The sequence below is a fragment of the Lissotriton vulgaris genome, chromosome 4_1 (genome assembly GCF_964263255.1).
Source record: "Lissotriton vulgaris chromosome 4_1, aLisVul1.2, whole genome shotgun sequence".
NCBI lineage: Eukaryota > Metazoa > Chordata > Amphibia > Caudata > Salamandridae > Lissotriton > Lissotriton vulgaris.
This window is the reverse complement of record NC_141691.1, coordinates 1,394,980,537-1,394,994,197: the sequence shown is the minus strand read 5'-3', so window position 1 is coordinate 1,394,994,197 and position 13,661 is coordinate 1,394,980,537. Positions and strand designations below refer to the sequence as shown.

The following is a 13,661-nucleotide window of genomic DNA, read 5'->3' as shown; positions in this document are numbered from 1 at the left end:
TGAAGTCACTACCTTTACAAGGCAATCCTGTTAAACAGGAAAGGAGAGTGCTTAAAAACAAATATGTGTTTGCAAGCACCCTTGGTGAGATTAGCCTAATTATGCCTTGCCTAAATGCCATTATAACAGGAATACAAAAATAAAAATTAAGGATGTTGTCTTTTTCTAAAAAGGCTGCAGTAGAAGCCAATTGAACTAAAACATGCAAGTCAAGCCTCACCTTTGAAAGGTTGAAAGATATTTCACAGCAATGTGCACTGATGTCTGCATAGGTTCAACATGTGTACTCTGCTGTGTGAGTGTAGGCATTTTGACTGATCATTTGCTCTGCAGCCTATACATGACTGACTTCGGTGCTAAGGGTGATAGGCAGTGCTTTCAGTGTGGAGCTTTGAGTCAGCCAGGTTCTGACGGTGATCTGTTCGAGTGTCTTTCACATTCTGCTTCTACCCAGTACAGAATACAGCACAGGGCAATAGATCAGTCCACTCCAGTCACTAACTGTATTGCGAGCTGATAACATCAGCGCATCCACCTGAAAATGAGTGTGCTTCAGTACTAGAGATGGTGGGCAAGTCCTTCATTTTTCCACTTTTCCTTTTATGGGTCCTTTTTTATTTCTTTCCTTCTTTTTTTAAATTCTTTTTTTTTAAGTGCGAACTACAGCTCCCTGGACAGTGCTATTTGGCCACTCACTTGCTGCTTCAGCTGCCCTGTGTTGCATTCCATGTGACACTGCTTCTAAATCGGGCAGGCATCTTGGATTGTGCTGCACACACTGTATCACTGTTTTATGCTTACAAGATGGCCATCATGTTTAAAAAGCACAATGCCAGCCATCTTCGATTTATAAAACAATTATACAAATGGTATTCCAAGATGGCTGCCTAGGGTAATAGTCAGGAAGTGGAAATATTGGATTAGTATTGTGGATAGTGTATCATTCTTTCACTGTAGCAAGATGAATAACACACTGCTTCTAGCCTTGGCAACCATGTTGGGAGTGTAATTCAGTGCTAGACTATATACAATAACTTTGTAAAAGAGCAATCTACTGTTATATTAAACTTATTTTCAAATATTGCGAGCATAAACATCACATGGTTAGACTGTGGCAGGTTTTCTTTTTTCTACTTTTATTCTCTTCATTTAGCTGTCACTTTCTGTGTTTGTTCTATTGTCGATTGGAAAGCAGGTGAATGCAAGAATTTGTCAGTGGGTGAATGAATGGATGCACAAGTGGAAAACTCAGTTATAGAGTGAATGTATATTAATGAATTTTGGATCACTAAACTCACCAGTCAATAAAAAGTCAGTTTAGATTTTAAGACACAACACTGGCATTGCCAATGCTTGTTTTAATCTTACCCACTATGGTAGATGCAATTATGCATGTCCTCCTGGTGGCACAACGTGTGAGGTACTCTTTTATACAAAGCTATTACCTATAAGTGCTCCATTTTTTAAAATTACAGAGTAACCTACCATAACTAGGACTCTGACCACTATATGTATAATAAGTACTATATCACGAAATTAAAACCACTGTCTGAGCTAGTCTGAAAATAACATGTCAAAAGGATATACCTATAGATGCGGACAATATACAACAAAGAAAGCATTTCGCTGGTTACCTTCGTAATGGAGCATTTTCTTCAATGTCCTCCAATGTTTCTAAAGAAGAGCGTTGAGATATAAGCCGGCGCCTGGATGTAGGAATAAGGAGAAAAAACACTACATTAGATTGCCTTATCAGGTAAAATGAAACAAGTTATAGACTTACAATTAACCCCGACCAAACATGCATGTTGCAAGGCAGAGGCATAATTTAAAGTATGACCGTTTCAATTTCAGGACATTAACATGGTAACGCCCTGTTTAGAATAGAGGCCTATAGTATGAGTAATGCAGTGATTAGTCATTCCCGCATTTTCTTCTATTGATAAATGCTGACAGGTGCAACCTGCTGCAATGCACAGGGAGAAATCTTCAATACAGATATGTGCAGAAACAAGTCCAATATTTAACCGATTCCACATTTAAATCCACATTTTCCGAGAGTTAACTTGGAATATGAGATGTTTCTAGCACCACTTTAATACTGTACAAAAGGTATTGGTATTTACCTGTTGCAGCAAATGTATCACCCCATTCTGTCAACTCAAAATTTGAACCTAAGAAGCAAATCAGACATTGAATTCAAGCAGGAAGTTACTTACCTTCGGTAATGGTCTTTCTAGTGGATACTCTTTGTAACTGCAGATTCCTGGCCTTTATAATATCCTCATATCACGCACTATATCTGGAAACATTCTGGAGTAGTGCTCCCGCGCACCCTTAGGTGGAACTGTGCAACACTGCTTGGACCTTAATCCAGCCCAGAAACGATAGAACAGAGCCACATAGAAGCACCACAACTGTGTGGCAACACCGAGTCCAAAACAATCAGAGGTATCAGTGCGCGGCTCTCTAATCTGGGACTTTTTTAGATGGTAAGAAGAGACCAGTCCGCAGAACGGGGAGGTGGGAGGGCAGGAAGGAATCTACAGTTAGAGTATACACCAGAAACAGCATTACAGAAGGTGAGGAACTTGTTATTCTGATGGATACTGCTAACTGCATACTCCGCACATTTATAATAGATACCAAAGCAGTACCCCCCCACTCACACCCGAAGGTGGAGGGTCTGTGGAGTGGGCTCAGACCAAAAAGTCCTGCAGTATTGTACGGGTAAATGACTTTCCTTTCAGACCAGGCTGTCAAGGCAAGAGTGCTTTGTGAATGTGTGCCCGGACACCCACATCACGGTCTGACAGATGTCAAATACAGACACTCCGTGTGTTAAAGTAGTAGTGGAAGCCTTGACCTAGTGAAATGGGCCCATAGTCCTTCCTGAGGCTACATTTTGGCCAATCCATAGCAGATCTTAATATCCACCTTGACAAAGCTATTTTTCCACCACGTTATCTTTCTTGTTTCAAGCAACACCACAAAAAATTGATTATCCATCTGCTGGTCTTTCGATGTAAAAGCTCAAGTCTCTTTTGTGGTCTCGATGATGGCGTCTCTCCTCATCTTTTAAGGGGTGGGCAGGGGCAAACACCACTGGGAAGTGATGGATTGCCAAATGTGAAAATGAGTCACGACTTTTGGCAAGAAGGATCTCAGCACCAGTTTGTCCGGAATAAAGGTGTTGAAGGGCAGTTGCGCTGAGAGAGCCGCAAGCTCTCTCACTAGACAAGCTGAAGGAATCAAGACAAGGAAGGCAGTCCTGAGGGTCAGAAAACGCAAAGAGCAGCTGTGCATCGGTTCAAAAGGAGTACATATATGAAATGCTACGTCCAAATTAAGGTCCTGCTATGGCATCACAAACGGTCTGGGCTGGAACAAGGGTGTCAAACTATCAGCCAGTTTGACTTGCAAAGGATTTATCATGACACTCCAGGCCACAAATCTGTCCCAGCAATGTAATAAACAGACTTTGTTGAAGGGCGCCCGACCGCCATGATGACATCTACAACTTCAGGTGGCTATTATATTCGGTCAACGGCTGCCACTCAATCTCCATGCATGGAGGTTTAGATTGTGTAGGCTTGGATGGAGAACCCAGCCCTGCTGCTGTAACAAAAGATCCTCCTCAAGTAGTAGCCTCATCGGGGGCAGATGCACATGTGAAGAAGGTCTGGGCACCACAGTCTCATGGCACAATTTTGGGCAAATAGGATGACTTGGGCCAGGTCATTCCTGATTTTCTTCAGAACTCTGGTCAGGAGAGTCAAATGCAGGTAGGCCTACAGACGCCCTGTGGTTCACTCCAGCCAAAACATATCTCCCACTAGCAAAAGTTTGACTACTATGTGTTCTCTAAAGTGGTGATCTAGCCAGGGTACCCTCATTGTTGTAAGATGGCCTGTGCCACCTTGGGGTACAGCTGCCATTCATGCTCTACCAGGCCAAGCGGGCTGAACTCGTGCGCATTGGCATTCAAGCATCCCACCAGATGGTTTACAATCAGGGAGATGCCCTGAGCATCCAACCACCTCAAAATTCGCAAAACCTGCTGGTATGGGTCTCTGGTCTGTACTCCACCATGCTAGTTGCAGTACCACTTAGTGGTGGAATTGCCTGTGAGAACCGAAAGCAGCTTCCCTTAAAAGATTCCAGGAAGTCCTGCAATGCCAGATTATTGACCCACAATTTCAACATATTGATAGGGAACAAGATTTCGGCCAATGATTAGTGTCCTCTGATCTCCACCTCTCCCAGATGACACCCCCAACCCAGCAGAAATGCATTCATCACCATCATCAGCTCTGCAGATCTGGTGCAGTCTGCTCCAAAACCTGGATTACATCTGCAGGTTTCCTTGGCGCTGGGGTCCCAGTAGTCATATAACATGTAACGAAGTGGACAAGCAGGATGCATGAGGAAAACAGGCCAAGAAGCCTCAGAGTTCCTCTCACCAAGTTGAGGACCGAAGCTGAAACATCGGGATCACAGCCCGAATGTTTGGGAGTCATTGAAATGGAGGCAAGGCAATGAACTCCACCATATCGAAGACAGGTCCTACAAAAGGAAATGCAAAAACAACATTCCGTCCATCTTCTTCTGTGTTTTGCTGTTCACCCTATGTGGGAAGGGTATGCGCAGACGTGGGACCCTTGCTCACTACGCCACTGGAGTCAAGCTATCCTGGCTGAAGATGGCTGATAGCCAGAAACCGGTCCTAGGATGCTTGATTCCGGTCCAGGGAAGACATGACTTGCCAGTTCGGGCTGGGCTGTTCCCATGAGGCACAGGGTCAAGACTGATTTGCATATGGCCATGTCTGAACTGGGGTGGCTTGGTGAGAAAAATAACGATGGATTAAACCCAGATCTGTGACTGGGGGTGAATGTTTTGCAATTGTGCAACTTTCGGTCCATCATCTTGTGTGTTTTGCTGTTCACATTATGTGGGAAGGGTATGCCCAGACGTGGGTCTCTTGCTCACTACGCCACTTTTTTCAAGCTATCCTGGCTGAAGACGGCTGATAGCCAGAAACCGGTCCTAGGATGCTTGATTCCGGTCCAGGGAAGACATGACTTGGCAGTTCAGGCTGGACTGTTCCAATGCGGCTCAGGGTCAAGACTGATTTGCTTATGGCCATGTCTGAACTGGGGTGGATTGGTGAAAAAAATAACGATGGATTAAACCCAGATCTGTGACTGGGGTGAATGTTTTGCCATTGTGCAACATTCCGTCCATCATCTTGTGTGTTTTCCTATAAAAGGAAATGCCTGCAAAGGAATCAGGTGCGACTTTGGGTTGTTGATTGAGAACCCACCCTAATGGCGTCAGGAGGTTTGCTATCGTCTAGAGGTGGTCTACAACAGATTGTGGCAAACAAGCCTTCAACAGCCAGGGAGGGGACAACTGGTATCCCAACCTCTTAAGATGGGTGGCAACTACCACCATAACTTTGTGGAAACCCCTGAGGGGTGCTGGTAAGGCCGAAGGGGAAGCACAGTAAACTGAAAATGCCATTGAACCACAGGTAATGTTTGTGGACTGCAGGATGGGTAAATAAAAGAATGCGTACTGCAGGTCAAAGGCTACTATCTAGTTCCTCGGATCCAGGACATACAAAACATGTGCCAGTGCAAGCATTTTGAATTTGTCCTTAAAATGTGTACTTCGCAGGAAGGAATTCAGAGAGCACAGAAATAAAATAAGACGGTGGCCTCCATTCATCTTCCGCATGAGAAAAGAGTAGGAGTAACAACCCATCCCTATATCCAAGTTCATAACCATCTTGATGCCCCCTGTGGACAATGCAGATAGCACATCTTGCAGTGAGAGTTGGATAGGTGATCTTTTGAGAGGCGCTCGGATGTGGGAGGAAACTGTGGCAGGTCGGAAAGAATTAGAAGGGGACAGCCCTGCTGAACGAGTAGGAGGACCCACCTGACCGATGTGATAGATTGCCACCCTAGGGGAAAGTGGTGGATCCTGCCTTCTAAAGGGCAGTTGTGTGTTGCAAAAGAAACTAAAGCAGCTTGGATGAAGATGCTGCAGGTGAGAAGAAATGGGAAGATTAATGCCCTGTTACCAGTAGGGGGGAAGGGGGAAGCTCAGTGGCACATCATATTACAGCAAAGGAAGGACTTCCATTGATGGTCCAATCACGGTAAGTGTCAATTGCACTGAAGACTTGCAAAGATGCACATTTTCTGTTGGAGGAAGCATTTTTTAGGGAGGTAAAGAGTTAAGGTATGAACAGGCACCAGACGTTTCATGACACTCCTGCAGCAGCACCAAGCTAGAGTCCTACACACAATCTTAGCACTATGCACACAGATCATCAATGACAAAGACTTTTAGCTCAGTCCAGGTATTCAGATGACCCAAAGAGTTATCCATATTAATTAGAGATGTACGACTGCTGCGCCTGTTAATGAATGGTTACAAAGTATCCACAGGACTACTTTATGTTGGTCTCTAAAGTATGTATATGCAGATTGCTGAAAGGAGTGACCTGAACCAGTGGAACCCAAACACATTCCACCTACAACTCTAATTGAATCCCAAATCACCGAATGGCCAGTGGACAAAAACAATAGTTTAAAGTGAATAGGTTTCTGGATCTTTGTGACTATAGGCACTAGCATCAGTATGGGTTGGGGAGGTAAGGGTGCTGGTACTGAAAACAGTTGGGGTTAACCAATGCTGCTAGAACTGATCCAAGTTGCAGGTCCAGGTGACAAGGATGTTCACAAGAATTATGCGGCAACTAATATCTCCCACTCTAACTTGTTAACGCAAGGGCATGAATATGTTCCTAGGATTCACCCTGGACTTGTGGAGAACAGAAGTGACATGCCAAACACTCTCCTAGCTATTGCTGCAGAGTTTCTAAAAGAACTAAAAGCTATTGTGAGTGGCACGCTTCAGGGGCCCTCTACTTATTGAAAAGTGGTTAATTGAAGGGTCTGTTGTAAGGACAGGGTCCAAACAGAAAATACACCACCCTCAAAACCGTACTTGTCAAACAACTAGCACAGGCAGCCTCTTGACTTACATTTTCCAGGGAGAACTGGTAGATTAACACTAGGAAGGAATGACCAAAATGTTTCTGCTTGAAAGGTTTCTGGTAGAATGTATACTGCTGCCCAGAAACCGGATATTAGTGAAAACACAACATGGTCTCCTTGGCGCGTGCCTAGGTGCTGCAACATGGACAACCAAAAAAACCCTTCTTGCAAGGATGGTGGCCTATTGAGTAAATGTGGAATACACATCTGGAATTTGCTCCCACAGAGCCTCTGAGGAGCTTGCAATCCTCAATGCATCGGAAGAGAGTTCGAGATATAGATATTCAGGGAGCCCTTCTCCTGAGATTTGGTAAAAATTAAGGTGATTGGCCCATTGCTTTTGCTCATCACTTATAGTCTATCAAATCTTGGTACCAAGCGCCTTGATGCATGGTTTCACTGGACTAGATGTAGGTAATTGAAATTTACCGATACGAAAATACCAAATTTTACCGATTCGGTATTTTTGAATCGGTAAATGCTATGTGGGTAAAAAAATCTGTAAAAATTACCGAATCGTTAAGATTCGGTAATTACCGAATCGGTATTTACTGATTCGGTAATTGCCATTCATTCCTATGGGCCTGGAGTCGCCTCCACAGGTGGTGTGGCTGCAGGAACCTCTCTCCATTATGGGAGGGGATAAACTGGTTTATCATAGGAATTACCAAACTTCTGAAGAGATTGGTTATGCCCATAATTTGAGTCCCAAACAACTAAAATGAAAACTACCCTTTATTAGTTGACTGAAGCCATTCTATGTACCTGCAGGGATGAAAGACAACACTTGATGTAAATTAGACACAGCTGTGAATAAGGAGAAGATACTTACAGATTAATGTAAAAGCTATTTTTTTTTCAAAACCGTATGTAAAAGCTATTTTTGATATTTTTGTGATGGGTTTATAAAAATTATATAAAATCGACAAACAATCCACTAACCAGCTACGTAGACAATGATCATTAGAAATACCACAAAGAGACCTGCAAAGCTGATCACATCAGCCAGCGTACTGAAAATCATAATCTGCGAGGCTGCCTCACATCTCTTCATCCACCACCCTGCTAAGAGCTGCGTACCTTACCACGATAACCACACCTCGGTGGTCATCAAGCATGCCATGGAAACAGTTCCCACATATGATCAAAACAAAGACTACACCCTTCCAACAGAAAATGCCGACATGGCTTACCTTGCTGCCAGTAAGCGCTATATAAATTCTACAATACAATACAATAATAAGCGGGGCTTCTCCTTTAATCTTGTACTACAAAGACCTATTCTTCTCCCGCTGGCAGACCTTCTGACTTTTGGGCCTTCAATAACCCATGAACACAGATCACACTTCCACTCACAGAATCAGTTTTAGATTACCCATTTGGGTTAGTTACCTTAAATTATGCAGTGTTTTAAACTTTAATTAAGTTTCAGACTGGCAGAGCCTCTTCGAACCCAAGTGCTGCAGGGTATGTTTCAGCTGCAATGATGTAGATGCTATACAGAGCTAGGACAGGTGTAATTTGAAGCCGGAGAAACAGAGAGGGTGGCAGTGCCAGTCCTATGTAAATGTTTAGAAAATAGGCCAGCAAGGGATTTGTTTGTGAAACTATTTTTTAGTGAGAATGAAAGGAACTGTACTAAGTCAAGTTACCACACTTTGTCAAATTAGTGACTAAAATATTTTTAGAAAAAACATCAATAATGTTACCACACTAACATATTGAAACAATCGAAAAGAATGAAAGAACCAGGTATTGTTTTATCAAAAGATTATTATTTTCTTTATAGCAAAAAAAGTGCATAGGGTACAAAACAATGCAAGTGCGATAAGAAAGGAATGTGTTTTAGATATTCCTGTACTATATCACAAAATGGGTCTAAGCTGCTTCACTACTACAAACACAATGATTCCAACACAATAATTGAAAATCAAAAGTGGTTACACCATAACAAGCAGGATTTAGACGCAGCGGTCGACGTTTCGGACTTTTGTGGATGATTTCATGAGACCATCATCAGGACTTGAATTTTAGAGCATATGAAGATAGTTGACCCTGAAACAAATTAAAAATTCCGAGACAATTAATTCCCAGAAGTAGATTGGAGTGTTGTTCAGCAATGTTGGATATACAGCGTGTGAATAAATCGACTGGATCCAGCAATAAACAAGATTAAGTTTTGAGATGATCACTTGTCGATGGTGATGATCGATTTAGATTTCTCTATACGGGTCAGGGATTGTCCTTTAGATCCGGAATTTGAAGTGTCCAAGAAATAAATTGAGGACAGCGCCTTGTTTTGATTATTCAATAATCTTGTTTTCAGCAGTACGCCGGCAAAAACGCGATCGCGATGTGCAGGACGGCAACAGCATTCATACAGCAGCTGCTGTAGGAATGCTGTTGCAACAACAAAGATGTTTTTAATCATCTGCTAAGACGTACGGTGTCCAAAGACCCCCAAATGCGACAGTGGAAGAGTAGCCAATAGCCAGTCCACTCCTTCGTTGCCCCTCCGCAAATTGCATCCCTATACCATTATTTGATTACATTTTTTTGGAGGGCCTGGAAGATACAATTTGCTACCAGGCCAATCCTTTCTTTAACAAGCATTTTAAGCACTTTTTATACCCTTTCTACTTTACCACTCCAAGATAGGTATCCATTATCTTGAAAGGATAAAAGTAAATAAATACATTTTTATAAATTTGTGTCAAGGTTTCATGAAGCATACGTGCCAATGCCTAGTCACGTCCATCTGCAGACACATCATCACATTGGGGACTGACATTATTTTATTTTATTTGCTTGTTTTTACTGATGTTTTTCAAAATGGGCAAGAACTTTTTTTTCTGATGCCGTTCAGCATCGGCAACAGGCACTGGCTAAGTCAAAATGTAAGCTAAAACCTTTCAAATGATAGACCTATTGGCTTTGCCAATGCTCCTTAATTCTATATCATCTGCAACCATTTTAACATTATAGGTGATCAATTAGGCCCCAGGCCTGTCAACCCTAAAACTACATCTGCCAGATAAGAGTAGTTACAGCAAATGTGCAGTACCACATTACTCCGCTTTTTCCTTCATATGGAAAAAGTTTCCAAGTAAAGAAGTTCCTCGCAGTTGGTGCGCATTTAGAAATTCAATTAATGTAAATTGATACTTGTATAGCGCACTACTCACCCGCAAGGGTCTCAAGGCGCTTGTACGAATACCGCTGTGGAACCCATCCTGGCTTTCCCTGTGAGGCGTCCACTCCTGGGCACCCCCAAGGTGGAGGCCAGGCATCTTTAGCGTTGTGGGGGCCATTGTGGAGATTAAGGAAGCTATTGCCCAGAGTTGCAGAGTGGGACTCCATGATTGGAATAGGCACCGAGGCGAGAATTATCAGGTCCGTGGAATTTTTAGCCCAAGACCCGCCGAGGCGGGGAATTGAATTATGGTCCCAGGCTAGACCTCTGCATCAGGGTCTGCCGCTCTAATCATTGAGCCACACTAGAAGGCTATAAAAGGCACTGAAGAATGTTTATCAGTTCTCAAAGTAACAGCGTTATGGATTTTACATCACATTACAATATTTATATAAACACACAAAAACAGAAAAAACACAATTTCTCGGAGTAAAGATGTCAACCACAGTTGTTCAATATCGTAAAGAATTCTACATGGATGACACTGAACAGCAATATGGTGAGATCACGATTGTCAACAATGTATTCTCGGTTTTCAGTGTCCAAACTTCGCAACGCTAAATGGCAGGTATCAGTTAGTGGATGACGAATTTAACAAGCAGGGGCAAAGTCACCACATTTCTCTGGGACAAATTTGCTTTCCTAATGCGTACTGGCAATGGAGTACAGTGTCAGAGAAAAATCAAAATGGGTCAGTAGCAGTCACGTCATTCCGCTGGCGTGCACGTGCCACAACACTTGCCAGGGAATGACGTGGGTACAATTTGGTTTGGTTTTTATTTGCCAGCCCAAAATGGCAGATGCCACTCTTGATTCGGTGAATTATTAATTTTTTTAATTTAAAAGAAAAAAAAGAACCGCAAGATGGTGGCGAAGAAGCAGCAGGTGGGGAAAGTCAGTGCACAAGGAAGACTAACTTAGGGGTAAGGGGGAGCAACAGCAATAGCAGCATGGGGAAGGGGATAGAAGCTCATGACAGAACACTAAGTATGGGGGAGAAGAACACAAGAGAGAACCACAGAGGGCTGCAGGGGGGCATGTGAGGTGAGCATAGAAGGATGAGAGCTGAAAAGCACATGTGTGGAGTGCTTAATCAAAAAGAAAAAAAAGGTCCCAAAAAGTGAGTAAAGGACGGACACAAATCAGCCAAATTAAGAAGATGGTAAAGAGGTTATGCTCCAAGGGAGGGACAAACACAAGATAGAAAATGAAAGTCATCAAATAAGAAGCAAGCAAATGAGAGTAACTATAAAGCCAACCAATGGGAAGCAATGGGCTGACGATATTCCAACTCGAAGTTCTTGGTAAGCCAACAATGGGTCTTTCTCAACCAAATAGCCATGCTGTCAGGTAGGCCTGACCAAAAAGTCAGCCGTTTAAAGTGGCCTAACCAGTTTTCCAGGGACCCTAATGCAAGCAAGAAAATGGGCCCCATCCCGTTGTTTGATAGCAAAGAACAATTCGGATGCAGTGGGCCCCTCACTGCCCTAGGCCCCAGTGCTCCCGCCCCTCCTGTGTTACTGATGGCTATACGACAGGGTTGTGTTATTTATTCCACAACTGCTGACACTATGACGTCAGCTTCTTTGACGCGAGCTGCTTTGTTTTTGTGTTCGTAGATTTTATCAGCACTACTTGTTTCGAGCATTGCTCGAAAGCTTTGCTGACCGCTCAGTCTTTGGCCCTTAAATCAATCGAGCAAGAACAGACCCGCATCGATCGCTCTGGCCGGCGGGGATTCCGCAGCGAGAGTGCAGCAGAACTAAACGACACGGGCAGGGAAGAGCAAGCATCCTGTCAGCCCCGGAGCGCGGGCATGGCGGGCAAGGGGCTTATCTAGCAGCACGTGCGACAAGGGAGCTGTCCAGCACCGCGCATGCGCACGGGGAAACCAGTGCTGGGGGGGACAGGAGCGCTGTCCAGAACGATACCTTGACAGAACAGTGCTGCGTACCATGCACACACGGGGACCGGGGATACCACAGCTGAGCAGCACGTGTAGCCGCAGTCACGCGGGAGCTGTGGAAACACGCGTAGAGAAGGCCGGGAGCTGTCCAGCACACTTCACGGAACAGCCCCAACATGGCGCTGGAGAGCACAGGGGCGGCCTCATGTCACAAAATGTACACCATGACATTCATTCAACCAAAGACCGCTTACATGTTTTTAAACTGTCATAATGTGACTTCACCATGTTCTGTATGGTCCGTGGCCAGAACTGTAACTTTTCTGATACATTTATTTAACATAAATACTTTTATTGGTCACGCAGCTTGCTGTGCGACTCCTCTCTAAAGAAATGAGGAAACGCGTGCCAACGCCGAATATTTCTAGGAATTCCGATTTTTTGACCGATGATAGCTGGCCTACACGTGATAAAAAAAATCAGTTGAGTATAAACATTATTTAAAAAATAAGAACGAAGAAAGGAAAGCTATGAGTGCATCCTAATGCTCCTGCTATTAGTTTTGCGATCAGAGATCACACTAGTTTGAAAATAAACATCGCATATATGTTCAAGGATCCATAAATCACACCAACATTCACAATGTCTGTTGATTGTATATACTACGTATCCTTTATGTAATTGTATAGTAATTTCTTCAGAATTTACATGACTCCTCGAGTCTGATCAACCTCGGGCAGGTATTCTTTTATTAGGGACCAATTTGATTTAAATCAAGATTTAACTGTGGTTAGGGTTGGCTTTACTGATATGAATTTCTTTCTACCCAAACAAAGCCCCTTTAGCAACCTTAGGATAAGGAAAAAAGGGGGAAAACATACGTTTCTATCCATGTCTGACAGTTTGCAAGCAGCTCTATGATGCCAGCTCCTAGCTCACTGTGCTACATTGGGATTGGGATTTAGGTACTGCAAGTAAGAAAAGGATCTCTGTGACAAAAGCAGCGAACCACTGGGCTACCTAAATAAAAAACAATTATGTGATCCGCATGGTAACGGTGCTTTTCAGCTGGCACATTAATCCTCTGCACCACCATCACCAACGTTATCTTGAAGTTTTTTTTATTATTGCCTGAAAATTGCTGGGTGCATAAGGAACGTTGCTGAAGGCGCTTTTAATTCCATCAGACTTTTCAAATTACAGTGTCTGACTGGGAAACCAGAAGCAGTCCTGGCAAAAAATGCTCAAACCAGCCCCACTCCCTTCCTCTCCTCACACAATCTTTCCATCTACTCCTTCTCCAGTTCTTTCACTCTTTTCTCTACCTTCTCCGTTCCTCCTTCTCTTGGAGTGTCCCCAGTACCAGCTGGAAATGACTTTGGAGAGCTGGTGAAAGTGACAGAGGTATCAGGTGACAGAGGTATCAAGAGGGCCAGGGAATGGGAATTACAGAAAAACAGGCCTCAAGTGCTTCGGGCCTCCGAGGAAA

General features: G+C 43.5%; 1 protein-coding gene across 1 annotated transcript in view; it reads right to left on the bottom strand.

Moving 5' to 3' along the window:
- The window catches only part of CABLES1 (Cdk5 and Abl enzyme substrate 1), a 501,414-nt gene that overhangs the window by 382,951 nt on the left and 104,802 nt on the right, over window positions 1-13,661 (bottom strand). The window contains exon 2 of the mRNA XM_086965640.1: window positions 1,635-1,706. Within this exon, the coding sequence (XP_086821766.1) occupies window positions 1,635-1,706 (72 nt within the window). The remainder of the gene's footprint in view (window positions 1-1,634; window positions 1,707-13,661) is intronic.